Raw genomic sequence first — 15710 nt, 5'->3', positions numbered from 1 at the left:
GGTTATGATATTATGGATAGTCACGTACCAGAGATTGTTTAATATACTAAGATTTATTGAAAATCATCTCTCAAGTGACGTTGATTACTGGGATCCGGATAATTGAAGTGGAATGCAACTGTTTTAATAAAAATGAAACTGAATCAACAAAGCCTTCTTGACTAGTAACCGTACACAGAGTTCAAAGAAGATTCCACAGTTGGCGCAACTGATAACAAGAAAACAGCTAGTCATAACACACTACTGCCATCTAGCTTAATATTTGTAATGTTAAGATGGTACAATAATACATTTGAAGACAGTTGTATTTTCATAAGTCAATTAATATTTTATTGTATTGGAGTACTTCGTTACTTCTAATCTTTATATACTTTCTTCTAATCGTGTAATAGTCAATTAAATCCCACTCGAGTTTTGATTTTCTCTAAATAAATCAAAACCTCTAGTGAGATTACTGTTGATAAAACCAAGACATTAATATTTTAAGTAATTAATTAAATCTGTTCTCTAAAATATGAGAATTTTCATCACGGAAAATAATCGTAGTGTCATCAGCATGTATTACTGAAAATAATAATTTAAATAATATATTGGTAGACGATTAACAAAAATAATATATAGAACCAGGACAAAAATGGAGCCATGAGGAATACAAACATCAATACAGGTTTATTTAGATTTTAATTTGCATTTATATTCATTAAAATAATTATACTCTCAATACACTGCACTATATTAGCTAAATATGATAAAAATTAGTTCAAAGTTATTACAAGGATAACATAACTTTCAAACTTTGAGAGAAACAAAGTATGATTAAGTGATCATAGTCGAAAGCCCTGCTTAGATTACGAAAAGCTACAACAGGATATTCTCCAGCATCAAGAAAAAATCAAATTTTTTATGAATTGAATAAATAGTATGACACATTGATTAATCATATTTATTACAATCATACTGTAGATATGCTGTAGATATAGTATGAGATATTTATAGAAAAATGTGTAATATTAACGTACATTAATAATTATTTTATGTGGTGCAGAAATTAGGGAGAACCCAAAAAAGTACGGTAAATGAAAAGGAGTAACAAAACTAAGTGAAATACGGAAGGTACCGGAAAAAAAAGCGAGCCCTAATTCGAGAACGACATTGTATTAAGATTTGCAAGCGCGTGGAATTGCTTGAAGGAAGTATTTATTCTTAGAAGATAACGGAGTTCAGGATCTGTTATACAGGATATGATTCGTGGTGACCTTGACATTTGAAACACATTTTGTATAGAAAAGAGCTCTCTTTGTGTATATATTTTATTTTATTTCTGTGGAGTATTTTGACACGTATCATTGTAGATAATTCTTTCTTATAAACAACATGTCAGAAAGCTGAAGAGAACTTTCATATCATTAGTGGTGAATACTTAATTTTGAATATCAGAGTTTCTCGTGTGAGAATAACACTCTCATGTTTCTATCAGTGCAACAAACTTAGTGAATGTGGACATTATTTTTAAGTCAAAGTGTAATGTGTTATTAAATGAAACCGTTAAAGCAGAATTGAAATCGAAAATGCTATCTAGCTACTTAAAAGTTGTGTGCAGTTTAGTCATCTATTTAACTTTTGATTTTGTTTATGGTTTAAGTATTATACCGCAGGGTTATCACTATCAGTGGGGAGGATATCTACAATACCCTGACCCATACGTGCCACCACCTCCCCCATATCAATCACCTCCACAAACTTATCCTGATCCTGATATTTGTTATTGTTACGATTATGTTGATTTTCCTATTTATCCTATTGTGGACGAGGTGAATATTCCGAATGCAATCACAGAAATATCAAAATCAACGACATCAAGAATAACAGAATCATCAAAAGAGAAAGTTACTTCACAGACAACTCATCGATTAACAACAGAAGAAACTACTCTGTCAACATTAAAAGAAATTAATACACTGGTAACGGAAGAAATTACACCGACAACAGAAGAAACTATTACGTCGACGAGAGAAGAAGCCATTTTAACGACATCAGAAAAAGTAATTCCACCAGAAGAAACTATCTCATGGACAACAGAGGAAATTACTGTACCAACAACAGATGAAACTGCTCTATCAACAACAGATGAAACTACTATATCGACAACAGAAGAAGCTACTTTACCGACAAAAAAAGAAACTACTCCATCAAGGACAGAGGGAACTACTCAACCAACAACAGAAGTAACTACTCTACCAACAACAGAAGCAACTACTCTACCAACAACAGAAGAAATTACTCCAAGTACAATAGGAGAAACTGAGCTACCGACAACAGAAGAAACTACTCTACCAACAACAGAAGAAAGTACTCTAACAACAGCAGAAGAAATTGCTGTAGATGCTGTAGAAGAAACTGATGGTCCTATAACAGAAGAAACTACTCCACCAACAATAGATGAATCTACTTCAGCAAGGTTGTTGGTAGAAACTTTTCCAGCAATAACAGAAAGTAATATTCCACTGACAACAGAAGAAATTACTTCATCGACACCAAAGGAAACTATTCTATCATTTCCAGTAACAACTATTCCAACAACAATTGAAACAACGGAAAAACCATTAACAACTACAGATATGTTATCATCGGCGACAGAACCAACTTTAACTGCAGAGTTAACTCCCTCATCGATAACGACAGTAACAGAATCACTTATTGAAGAGTCATACTCATCTACAGAAATGCCTACAACATTAACTACCGAACTAAATGAAAATAAGAATACTGAAATCTTAGCAGTGTCTAGTGAAAGTGCTATTTCGGAATTACCTACAACAGTTGTTACTACAGAATCACAAGAAACAACATTTCATTATCTTGATTATAATGACTATATAGAGCCTGCATAGTTGTTATTAGATGTTTGTTATCAGTTTAATATTCTGTGTGGGCTACTTAAGACAATGTTCCTGAAGATGCGTCATCAATTAAATGGGCATGCAAAGGACTTCCTACGGATCCTTAAATAACAGTATAGTATTCCTTGAACTAAGTAATAACTAGAGCTCGGATTTTTAGGCTCGAATAGGATAGTTTGCAACAATTTTATATAAAAATCCCTAAATGTATGCAACTTGGGAAACTCTCGAGCAATGATATTATCTAAAACAATGTGCATTAAATAACTATGTTTCAACCTACGCTAAACGAGCATAAAAATCCGGGGTTTAAACTGGAAATGGTATATTTCCGCAATCACGATAAATGCGAAATGCACCAAAAGCTGTCAATATAGTAATTTTATATTCTTTTAAAGCATGATTCGTGTTGTTCTTTAATCCCTAATAAAATGCTAATTGAATAAAGGTGCGAAATGTATGTGTTTCTACGAAATAAGAGCGAAATTATGTTTTATGAGACCTTGTTGTGTTGCTGTAAAAACAAATCAGAATCTATGTAAGGAGCCCGTCATATACAGGTTCTTACATTTTTTTCTTTGATGTCATGTCGAGTTTTCAGCTAATCTGACTGAAGTAGGTAGTAGAATATTGGCTGCCTATGCGATCTCTTTAGGTTCAGTGTCCACTCAGAAACGAGTTGCATGTGGCAGCGGGCAATAGTGACTGGATAATGAGACGAGTCGGGATGAAATCACACCATATCTTTAGGCAATTTTGTTAATGTTCACAACGTCACTGTATTTTTACACATTTCTCAACTTATTTTTTATTTTCAAGAATTTTAACTGGAAATTCTAGAAAATGCACCTGTTAACACATTGATGACAAATCTCTACAACCAACTCTAGAAAATGCAAAATTTTATTATACATGAAAAATCGTATAAAATTCTAAATGTGATATCTAAAGTGCTAAATTTCAAATTTTAATTGCTGAAATCTACCATCTATAGTAATAACTAAAATGGACTATGCAGACTTTTTGTTAAATAAAATAAAAATATAATTATGGTTTAACAAGATTAGTCACAATAATTTTGTGAGCCACAAACTTGCAGAGGTATTTGAGATGTGTCAAGTTACAACATGAATATAATTTCGATTTTAATATGTGGTTTATTTATATTTAATTTCCCTAATAACAAATATTAGAAGGGTTAATTATTAAATATATTTGCTTACTTGTTTAGAATAATAAGAACGCTATTTTTACATTTATATCAAATTCAATTTAAATGTGAAACAAAATGTCAGCTTAAAAATATTTTGTTGATTTGTAATTTTTTATTATTATTATTATTATTATTATTATTATTATTATTATTATTTAAGTGTTTTATTGGATTTTTATTAAATTATTATTTGTTTATAATTATGACAGAATTGTGTAAATACTGTAAAATAAGGAACAGAAAACAATAATAGTGAACTATATTTAAATCATAGGAAGGACACAACTTGAATATGGACTGCTACGTTGTAATTTTTCTATACGGGAACATCAATGCAAAAAGTACAAGAGCTCGTATTTCGCTTTTGATTCCGCAAGTATTTCTTTCTTGTATCGTGATTGTAATAGAGCTTGTTTTTACGACCGCACTTGGCAGTATAACAAAGATTTGTTATTTGTTAATCTTGTATTGTGATGTTATAGTATTCATGAAGAAAAATATTGTTTTATATACATATAGAACTATAAGAAAATTAACACGAGTTACTATAGGTATTCTACAAGCAAAACTCAGCTCAAACTCCTCGCGGCGCGCATGCTACACCCCTCTTACCCTCCTGCAGTAGACCTGAGAGCATGGTGGTAACGGGAGCACACGTCATCTGCGCGAGATAGTCACTACCGGTGGTTTCTGCGCACTGAGTTTACCTTGTTGGATGCCTATAATATTGGATCTCGCTCTATTTTCAGTTTCACCTTGAAAAATTGGCATTATTTCATTTAAAAATATTATTAACAGCATTTTATTTAGGAGTTTTCTTAAAAAACATTAGCAATTTTTACTTTTGGAATTTTTAGCATTGTATTTTTTTTAATAAGACGGGGTGCTGGAGAACCAGGTTATTTTTGTTCAAGGTTTTCTTTCTCTAGTCTTTGACAGGCCAACGTCTTACTGAAAAGCAACAGTTTGCCAAACAATTGTATGTACTTACTGATGTCCACGTTTTTCTTCAATGAGATCGTACATCGCAGCATAGAATAATGAGTTCATAGACAACTTGATTTCTCCTTTTCACTTTTAATTGAAAAATATGCCATCATAAACTTTTCAGAAACAATCTCTACCTTTTTTTTCTTACACCAATGTTCAAACTTCTCATATTTCTCTTCATATCTCTGTCACGATTTTGTTGGACTTAATACATCAATATCAGAATTTGCTGCTAATTCAATACAGTATCATTTTTGCAATAGACTATTTATATTGACTAGTCACGGTAACAATATCGACAATAATAACATTCTTCAAATGCTTCTCGTGCAAGGTCCTCTACACGATTCTATCAGCTACAAAAGCAAATGAAGGGTACACGGCAAAAACGAACAATGTCACATTTCCATTAAGGGTGAGATAATGATCTATTTCAGTATATTACTGGAAAATTTATTTGTTCTTTTACTTGAAATGAAGGAAATGATGAGTGTATCGGTGGTTTTAATTCTCCTTTATCACTTTCGGTAAAAATAACACTAAAGTTTGTAGTAATACAGTGAATTAGATAACGACATCACTCTTAAAGGAATTGTGACATTGATCGTTTTTCCCGTGTACCCTTCAAATGTATATAGCCGACCATAAAAATTTTACATTTGGACAATATTCAATTTTACATTAAATTTTTTTTTATCAAAGCGGATAAACTTTTTACTATACGCATGTCGTAACTTTATATTACAATACTCGACTGGTTATCAGACTCGATCTGCGTTCTCGTTTGACAATTTTCCAATCTGCTATTGTAATATGAAACGTCACATTAGTATCGTAAATAACTACTAGATATTACCACAACTTTACACAATTTAATCTTCTTGTCATTATAATTCCCTAAAGTAATGTAGCCTTAGATAATTCTCAAGTTGTTGTTTGCTTGGTTGCTAACACTTACAGACTTTGCTGGACTCTGTCTGGAGATGTATACTGGATGTTCAGTTCAAAGTGTGTCACGGCTCGCTGTATGCCGTCATGTGGCTAGCCGATGAGCCTAGAGAATTCAATCTTCCTACACTTCCGCAGAAGTGTATAACCTATGAGGCAGAGAAGTTGCCTAGCAAGTACGGCTTTCATTCTGAAGAGTACGTACCGATACGTACGGTAACGCCGGTAGTGGCAGGAATGTGAACTGTTTGGAAATACGTACTGTCGGGATATGGGGAGAGGGTTAAGACGATTACTTACGTATTTGTTGACATTAACTTCGACGGTCAACATGGACACGGAGCATTTGATTTGTGTTGTGGAATGTTACCGTACACAACCGATGATAACAAATACCCTGCGTACGACTTGCCGGCGCAAGACACAGTTCGAAAGAGGTTATGGTAGCACACAGACCGTACAGACCGCCATCTGTTGCTACGACGTTCAAGTTATACCGTACACGTTCTCAAGTTCAAATTGAAGAACGCCTTAAATAATAGGTAACTTCTCTAACATATAAGCTGAAACTCGCTTCAAATCGGTGACCCAACAACAGTGACGTCATGACACACTTTGAAATGAACACCCAGTAGAATTCTATTTATGAACTGGAGTTACATGTAGGCTCTAATGCGAAATTAATTTTCTTTGATGTTATGCTAATAATCAGAAAATTAAATTCAAGCATGGGCGAGAAATGGCCGCTATATTTTGCCTGCAGCCCTTTCATCAGGTACTACAGAGTTATTTTACATGGAGTAGTTCTATGACTTGGTCCTCTTAGGTTTACTTTCTTACGTACAACACACAGGTCTTAACTCAAAACATGGTTTGAATTTTCAAAATTCTGATCCAATAGACCAATGTGGATGACGTATTCATGAAGTTTAAATATACAGAATAAAGAATATAATTACATACAAACAAGAAAAATAGAAATAAAATAATACAATCAATATAAAAAATAAGATACAGTAGTATTAACAAAATTTGAGACCGAATGAGCAGCGCTCGTGTTCGGTCGCAGTTCAGATATAATATTAATAGACTTATAAGAGAATATAAAATAAAATAGGAAATGAAATTAAAATTACAGTTAGAGAAATCATATAATACAATATTAATATAAGAGAAATATAGAAAATAAAAAAATAATAAAAATAAATAAATAAAATAAAATAGGAACTAAAATTTAAATTACAGCGGCAATGGAATTATATAATATAATATTAACACTAGAGAAGAATAATATCGCACGTGAAAAGTAGGACAATATATATATATTTTTTTTTTTCAAAATTATAGAATACAAATATAATATAGGTTGATTAATTCATACACATAAGCTATAAATTTATTTAATCAAATTGAAGATATAACACGTTTCTCATTTTCTTGTTATATGTTAGTGGGTTACATGTTAGAAGTTCTGGGTGTAATTTAGTTAAAGCATTGTACAACCGAGGGCCAAAATTAATGCTATGCTTTAGACCAGCAGATGTGAGACATTTAGGTTCTACTAATGTTGAATTAATATTTCGTCTTGTGTCATAATTATGTGTCTGTAATATAAACTTATTACGATTTTTATGATACAATTTTAACAGCGTATACTTATAAATTTGTTCAATATTAAATACATTAAATTCAGAATAAATTAATTTATTTGGATAATCGAAACGTTTCTTCAAACAAATTTTAATTATTCGTTTTTGTAGTAAGTTGTGACATGACTTTCGAGATCTTCCTCTATATTCCATTTTGTATAATACAAACATTTCTCGTTTAAGGAGCCTGAAATATCAGATGAGAAGTGACCCATACAGTTCATGTCATTATCATGATGTCGCGGAACTTCCAAGTTTAAACAAATAACTAAGAGGGGTCAGACATGAACATCGAACTACTATAATATTAACAGTCATCTTGAAATGACCTCTCTACATTTTGACTATCATATTTGCGTATTTAATATCACTCACTGAGTTACAAGGTCTTTTCGAAAATAAACATAAAATAAGAGAACTTAAGAGAAGGGTCACAATAATTTTATTATTTTTTATTTAACAGCGATTGGTTAATTCAGTGAATTAAATTTTACATAATCTCTGCGACCTATATATTCAAGGTTTATAAACTAGACTCGTTTGAGAACATTTTAATTTCAAAGAAACTGACAGACATATTTTAAGTGACACTGGAAGGTAGAATCATTATTGATTAACTAAAATAAAACTAATTTCAAGGCCATAGAAATGAGTTCAAATTTAAATTCAGTTATTTTTATTTCTTTATTCACTTTAATAAGTCAATGTGCATGGACTTCTAATGGTTTTGTAATACCTGGGTACGGTTATTATGACCCTTACGGATATTGGAGTGGATACAATATTCTGTGTGGCTGGGGGTTCAATTATTGCAACTATCCCCCCCAAGACTATTATTATGATACAGGGTGCATTGAAGGGTGTGATTACGATGTTGGGGGTTGCATACCATGTGATCCTCAAGTACCAGTTTATCCTATAATGCCAACTATGCCAAGTGTCACCACAGAAGCCATTCCGACTCCAGATATTGAGGTAGAACCCAACGGGAGTGAGAATGGTGACGAAGGTAATGGGAGTTACGATGATGAAGATGAGGACGACTACTCATAATACTGTGCGGAAATTTAAAATGCTGGTTAAAAACTATACATTAGACGCATTACGTGTGGAAAACTTCTGAGAGGTAAGAATACCAAAATTTTAATAGTTCATAAATAAATTATCCAATCACATTCTTATAATATGAACAGATTCATTAATGTATTATTAACTTAAAGAAATGATTCTTGATCTGAGGTGCGAAGAATTTCATCTGGAAATGTAAGGCATTATTTCAAAGATAATTGAAAAGAATTTAATTCGTAACAGAAAATAAAGTGCAGCATTAGATATTAAATATTAAACTGCAGGATTACAAGACGTTATTCTACAAACATTCAAAAATAATTTGATTCCACATGAAAAAGTCAATGTACAGAACTGCAACATATTAGTCCATTGATATTGAAAGCTGAATTTCTTTATGTAGAAAAAATCAAGTGGAGGTCTGCAAGACGTTCTTCAATAGATATTTAAAATTAATTGATTTATATGAAGCACAACAAAGTGTAGGACTGCAAGATGTTCTGTAAGTGTACAAAATTAATTTATTAATAAGCAGAACATCAAGGTGTGGGACTGCAAGAATTTCTTAATAAAATTAATGTTTTTATATAGAGAACATCATCAAAATGTAGGACTACATGACATTGCTCTATAGAAATTCAAAATTAATTAATTTATATGCAGCATATCAGTGTAGGACTGCAAGACGTTCGTCTACAGAAATTAAAAATTAATTAATTTTTGTGTGGAGTACATCAAGGTGTAGGAGTTCAAAACGTTCTAAAGAAATACAAAATTAATTAATTAATTAATACTGTATATAGAATATCAAGACTGCAAGACGTTCTATAGAAATTCAAAATTAGTTAATTGATTTATACATAGAACATCAAGGTGTAGGACTGCAACACGTTGTTCTATAGAAATTAAAAATTAATTAATTTATATGCAGTATATCAAACTATAGTATTAGAAGACGTTGTTCTATAGAAATTCAAAGATTAATTAATTCATATGCAGCATATCAAAGTGTAGGACTGTAAGACGTTCTGTAGAAATTCAAAATTAATTAATTTATATTCAGCATATTAAAGTGTAGAACTGTAAGATGTTGTTCTATAGAAATTAAAAATTATTAATTAATTTATATGTAGAACATCAAAGTGTAAGACTGCAAGAGGTTGTTCTGTAGAAATTCGAAATTAATTAATTTATATTCGGCATATCAAAGTGTAAAACTGCAAGACGTTGTTCTATAGAAATTCAAAATTATTAATTAATTTATATGTAGAACATCAAAGTGTAAGACTGCAAGAGGTTGTTCTGTAGAAATTCAAAATTAATAACTTTATATTCAGCATATCAAAGTGTAAAAATGCAAGACGTTGTTCTATAGAAATTCAAAATTATTAATTAATTTATTTGTAGAGCATCAAAGTGTAAGACTGCAAGAGGTTGTTCTGTAGAAATTCAAAATTAATCAATTTATATTCAGCATATCAAAGTGTAAAACTGTAAGACGTTGTTCTATAGAAATTCAAAATTAATTAATTTATATTCAGTATATCAAAGTGTAAAACTGTAAGACGTTGTTCTATAGAAATTCAAAATTAATTAATTAATTTATATGTGGAACATCAAAGTGTAAGACTGCAAGAGGTTGTTCTGTAGAAATTCGAAATTAATAAATTTATATTCAGCATATAAAGTGTAAAACTGCAAGACGTTGTTCTATAGACATTCTAAATTAATTAATTTATATGTAGAACATCAAAGTGTAAGACTGCAAGAGGTTTTTCTATAGAAATTCGAAATTAATCAATTTATATTCAGCATATCAAAGTGTAGGACTGCAAGACGTTCTATAGGCCTAAGTATTCAAAATGAATTTATTTATATACAATGTGCAGGACTGCAAGGTGTTGTTCTATAGACAATCAACATGAATTTAATTATACACAGAAATTCGAAGTGCAGGATTACAGAATTTATTCTGAAATATTCAAACTACATTAATTTGACAAACGAAATTAAATTGCGGGGTTATAATGTGTTCTATGGATATTTAAAATACATTGATTGGAAACAAGTAAATTAGAATATATTATTAAATATTTATGTTACTATAACCTTCAAATTCACTAATAGTTTTTATATTTCTTTAGGTGCCAAGCCAGTACTGTTTCGGAGGTCTTTCTTCAGATTAATATTTATCTGAGGCCATTAAAATAGACCACGCGTAATGAAAATGATTGAAAGCATGCAAGATTTGATGAGCCAATAAAATGTCATCATTACTTTGATCTACAAGTCTTATGCCCATTCACTTGTTTCGATCTAAGAATAATCGATTTGGAGTTTCCATATTTTTGGTGTTAAAACTTAATATATTAATTTATGTGAATTGAGGTGTTTTTCAGAGTTTTGGTTTTGTAATTATGGTATTGTGTGATCTAATAAATACATTTATATTACTATGTGTTCTAATGAACTATTTATTCAAATTCCTAGTCTACTGTCTAAGCACGAGTATTCTTATACTGACGGATGGAGACGGTGAATGTTGTGTTACGCAAATGTACAATAAGGGATATAGCCTAATAGTTGAGCGACTCGAGCTTTTTCGAAGTCAAAGAATGCCACACTGCGCATGCTCCGAGCCGAAATTTTCGTTTATATGTTGACAAGATATTCGTTTTGCTTTTCTGTTTAAATATTACATATCTATGCCGAGAAGGAATTAAAATTATAGCTTCTTATGAACCGCGCTACAGATTTTGAAATATTTTCGCCGTCTGAACTATTGTCTCTCTCACTATGCGTAACTCAGGCAAAAATACACATAAGATTTATTACGTCTCATATTGTACTTGTGTGGAATTTCAGACATGTTCACTTTATTATTAAAAGATTTCATACTTGGTCCTGTATGAGAAAATAATCCGAAATCGGAATAAATAAAAGATTTATCTTGAAAAATCTTGTTTGTAATTACGATTATTTGGGCCAAAGTAACTACTAGAAAGTGTATTTATTTCCTACTTACTGGTGGAGATGTGAGCAGGTAGTACAAATTTTACTCCCAGAAAAATCCATTGACACTTCAATCGACGCTACTTATCAGTGTATCTTTCATATTTTTAACAAGGGAAACGAAGATTCAATTCCAGACAGATACTTTGAAAAGGAAATGAAGCCTGTTTTATTCTGCACGTTGTTTCTCTTGCTAATTTTATTCCATTATTACTCCGTTGTTACCGAAATGATTGAATAGCTTCTACATTTTATAAGAAGTCCTAAGATAACTCGTTGTTTAATTTGTTAAATTTTTAACAGTAGGCTTATGTAATTGAATATAAATAAATTAGTTGCCAACATGTGACAAAGCATGTCATTATCTCAGCAGTAACTTTGATTACACATTTATGATGGAAGCGAAGTTGATAATTATGGCATTAGGTAGGTAATTAGCAACCCCTTGTGTAAATTATTCAGAATGCTCAATCATGTGATAGTTGACAAGCTACAAATATAAATGTCTTGTCAACAGATCCGTTATCGCCGTAGTTCAACATGGCATCCAAAGATGTCGACGTCAAAGTTCAAACAAATGAAGAAACATACCCAGCTGAATGCTACAGATGTGAGAAAATCCGTTACATTGACAGTCCGAGACGTGTTATTGTCTGTGTGAAGCTTTTTCATTGTTTTCATTAACATATTAATAGTGATATTAATTACTTCTATTTTGAACAATTTACTTATCTGAAGGATAATAGTTTCTTATCATTCTTGTGTAAAAATGATTTGTTGTTATTAACAAGTGCAATCGTATCGTTATCTGTGTTGAGTGATCGTTTATTATTTTGAAATTAGTGGTGGATATTTGATTATAGTACTGAATATTGCCAACTTACAAATAATGAAATTGCTAAGAAGTTTGTTATTTCTTTCTGTTGGGTTGGTATTCTCAACATTGAACAATGGTTGCCTTGCGTATATCATTTATGGCGGATTTAACAACCCGATTGTCGATGATTATTTGTTAGACGACTTGGATAGTACTGAAGAAGATGGATTAGAATTTACAAATTGTGATGGAAATGATTGTTTAAATTTCGACTCAAGCGATATGAAAGTTGACGGAATTATTGTCGATTTCGGAATCAATAAAAATTGTACATCCGATTTGGACGGTGACCAAAATGTAATGCCAAATGATGTTACTACTTTGACAACGTCTTCTAGAGATGCAAATGTAAACAGAAACAGTGCAGATGTCGAGGAATTTACAGATGTCAATGTTGATGATAATTCAGTTTCAGAGTCCGATATTCTCGACCTGAATATTTTTGATGATGGACACGAGTTTGTTGATCCAGAGGGTGACATCGAAGCGGTGATTGTCGACGATATAACTTACGCGGATATGCCAGGTATTTTGATTATTGGCTTTGTAAACGATGAAGGCATTGCTGGAAACAGTAGAGAGGATAACTCTATCGAAATAACCAGTGCTGAACTTGCGTTGAACGTTAACAAAGCAGTGGAGGCTTTGACTGAGCTGCTGAACAGTGATGACAGCGCGTCAGAAGATCAGGAGTGGATGGATGAACCTTCCGAGCCTCACAATGTGGTGGAAGGTGGTTATATATTTTACGATATGGGTGAGTTCAAAGTTTATATCTGAGTTATACGATTTGCCATAGAGTGAGTAAAATATTGAATTCCCTTCTGTATCAGTCATTTACCAAATTGTTCATGTTCTACTGTAGTCCTTTAAGAATCATGATTATATCATAGAGATAGGAGTTAATTGTATTTTTAACCAAACGAGCAATTTTACCTATTTACAGTATATAGCTACTAGCAATTGATATTTGTTTTTGTGCGAGATCGTGCGTATTTTTCCGCACAGAACCAATACGCGGTAAGTGTGAAATACCACATTCAGTATTCCCAACGTAACACACATAACAATTTCCCTCTTCTTACCGCTTAAGCGCCATATTCATTTTACTGCTTTAGGCTTTTAACATATTATTTTTAGAGACGTTTAACATAGTAATAATTAAAATTGGAAACTTACCACTGCAATTTCACCTAAATTGCAATGTTAATTATTGTTTTTAAATATTTGCAAAAATTAAGTAAAGTCTACTACTCCACGAAACTTATTGCATTCCTGATACAAGTAACATTAAGGAAGCCGTGAAAAAATCAACAAGATTCCAGATGCCGATGTTATTACTGCAATATGTTATATAAATAATATTGTTAAAATATTAAAATGAAAAATAAATCGTTACATAACCTTACCGTTTGTTTTAAGTTCGCATTTATAGACTGGGGTGAAAAAAAGACAGACGTATATCACGGCCTGCTGGAGTATAGTAAACACAGAAAACATTTTATAGCAACAATGCTGAAGAAAGATATTTTGGTTTTCCGAAGTTGCCGTCATTAAACAGAAACCAACATGGAGATTTCATTGCAACTAATTAGAAATTCGTCTTTCAGGTATGTAATAAACGATCTTCGCACAAAATAATGTACGATACACGAGCGGTATGTTTGTTTTCATGTTCTCGGAAATTAAAGAAGCTCAACTACGTTTCGCTTTTTCAATCTTTTCCTCGAACATGAAAACGTCAACATACCGCTCTTGTAACGCATATTACTATTGTGCGAGATCGTGCGTATTTGCTTGGTTTCCGCACAAAACCAATCCGCGGAAAGTCTAAAATTCCACATTCAGTATTCCCAACCTAACACACATAACAATTTCCCTCTTCTTACCGCTTAAGTGACATATTGATTTTACTGCTTCAAGCTTTTAACATATTATTTTTAGAGACGTTTAATATAGTAATAATTATAAATTGGAAACTTACCACTGCAATTTTACCTAAATTGCACTGTTAATTATTGTTTTTAAATATTTGCAAAAATTAAGTAAGCTCTCCACTAAAGTTACTGCATTCATGATGCAAGTAACATTAAGGAAGCCGTGAAAAAATCAAGACTCATCATAGACTGGGGGGAAAAAAGACAGACGTATATCACGGCCTGCTGGAGTATAGTAAACACAGAAAACATTTTAAAGCAACAATGTTGAAGATAGATATTTTTGTTTTGCAAATTTTCCGTCATTGAACAGAAACCAAGATGGAGATTTCATTGCAACTAATTAGAAATTCCTCTTTCAGGTATGTAATAAACGATCTTCGCACAAAATAATGTACGATACACGAGCGGTATGTTTTCTTTCAATTCTCGGAAATTAAAAAAGCTCAACTACGTTTCGCTTTTTCAAACTTTTCCTCGAACATGAAAACTTCAACATACCGCTCTTGTAACGCATATTACTATTACAGTACTTTTTAACGTTGTACCACAGAGAGAGTCACAAAAAAGTAATTCCAGACAGAAAGAACGAGCGAGTGGATAATGTATAACATATAACTACTGTATTATTATTATTATTATTATTATTATTATTATTATTATTATTATTATTATTGTTATTATTATTTCTATACACTTTTGGGCACATAGCATCTGACATACCAAACTAAAATGAAATCCAACAACGAACGCTTGGCTACTTTTTCGTAGCCCACAGTGTATTTAATAATATTAGTGAGTTTTTATATATTTCTGGTAACCATATGCTTTAAATATTCTTAGCGGCAGTTTTTACCATTCACATATACCCAAATTGTTCTTAATACTGTTACTTGAAAATGCTGGTGGCAAATTTAAGTGCTGAATAAGCTTTGAATATTGGGTCATTATGTAGGAACTAGCTTCGACCAAGACATTTCAAAAACTGAAAACAATTGAAGGGCTCCCTGCAAAAACGAGGTAGCTTCACTTTTACAAAGTTGTGGAAAACTACAGAAGACATTCTAAAAATTCAAATTTTAACTGAGCTTCTTTCCTTTTTCAGAGTATATCCTA

General features: G+C 31.8%; 1 protein-coding gene and 1 long non-coding RNA gene across 5 annotated transcripts in view; both read left to right on the top strand.

Moving 5' to 3' along the window:
- Positions 1-15710, top strand: part of LOC138706473 (splicing factor 3A subunit 2-like) — a 128688-nt gene that overhangs the window by 15275 nt on the left and 97703 nt on the right. The window contains exon 1 of one of the 4 annotated variants that reach the window (XM_069835804.1): positions 12322-13414. The exons of the other annotated variants lie outside the window; for them this stretch is intronic. Within the exon in view, the coding sequence (XP_069691905.1) occupies positions 12670-13414 (745 nt within the window). The 5' untranslated portion in view covers positions 12322-12669. Of the gene's footprint in view, positions 1-12321; positions 13415-15710 lie in introns of those variants that run through there. 4 annotated transcript variants of the gene reach the window in all.
- LOC138706475 (uncharacterized) lies at positions 4294-11227 on the top strand. Its single transcript, XR_011334014.1, has 2 exons — positions 4294-8826; positions 10913-11227. It is a non-coding gene; the product is annotated as an uncharacterized lncRNA (long non-coding RNA).

Source organism: Periplaneta americana, chromosome 9 (genome assembly GCF_040183065.1).
Source record: "Periplaneta americana isolate PAMFEO1 chromosome 9, P.americana_PAMFEO1_priV1, whole genome shotgun sequence".
NCBI lineage: Eukaryota > Metazoa > Arthropoda > Insecta > Blattodea > Blattidae > Periplaneta > Periplaneta americana.
Note: the sequence above shows the minus strand (reverse complement) of the source record. Positions and strands in the feature narration are given on the sequence as shown.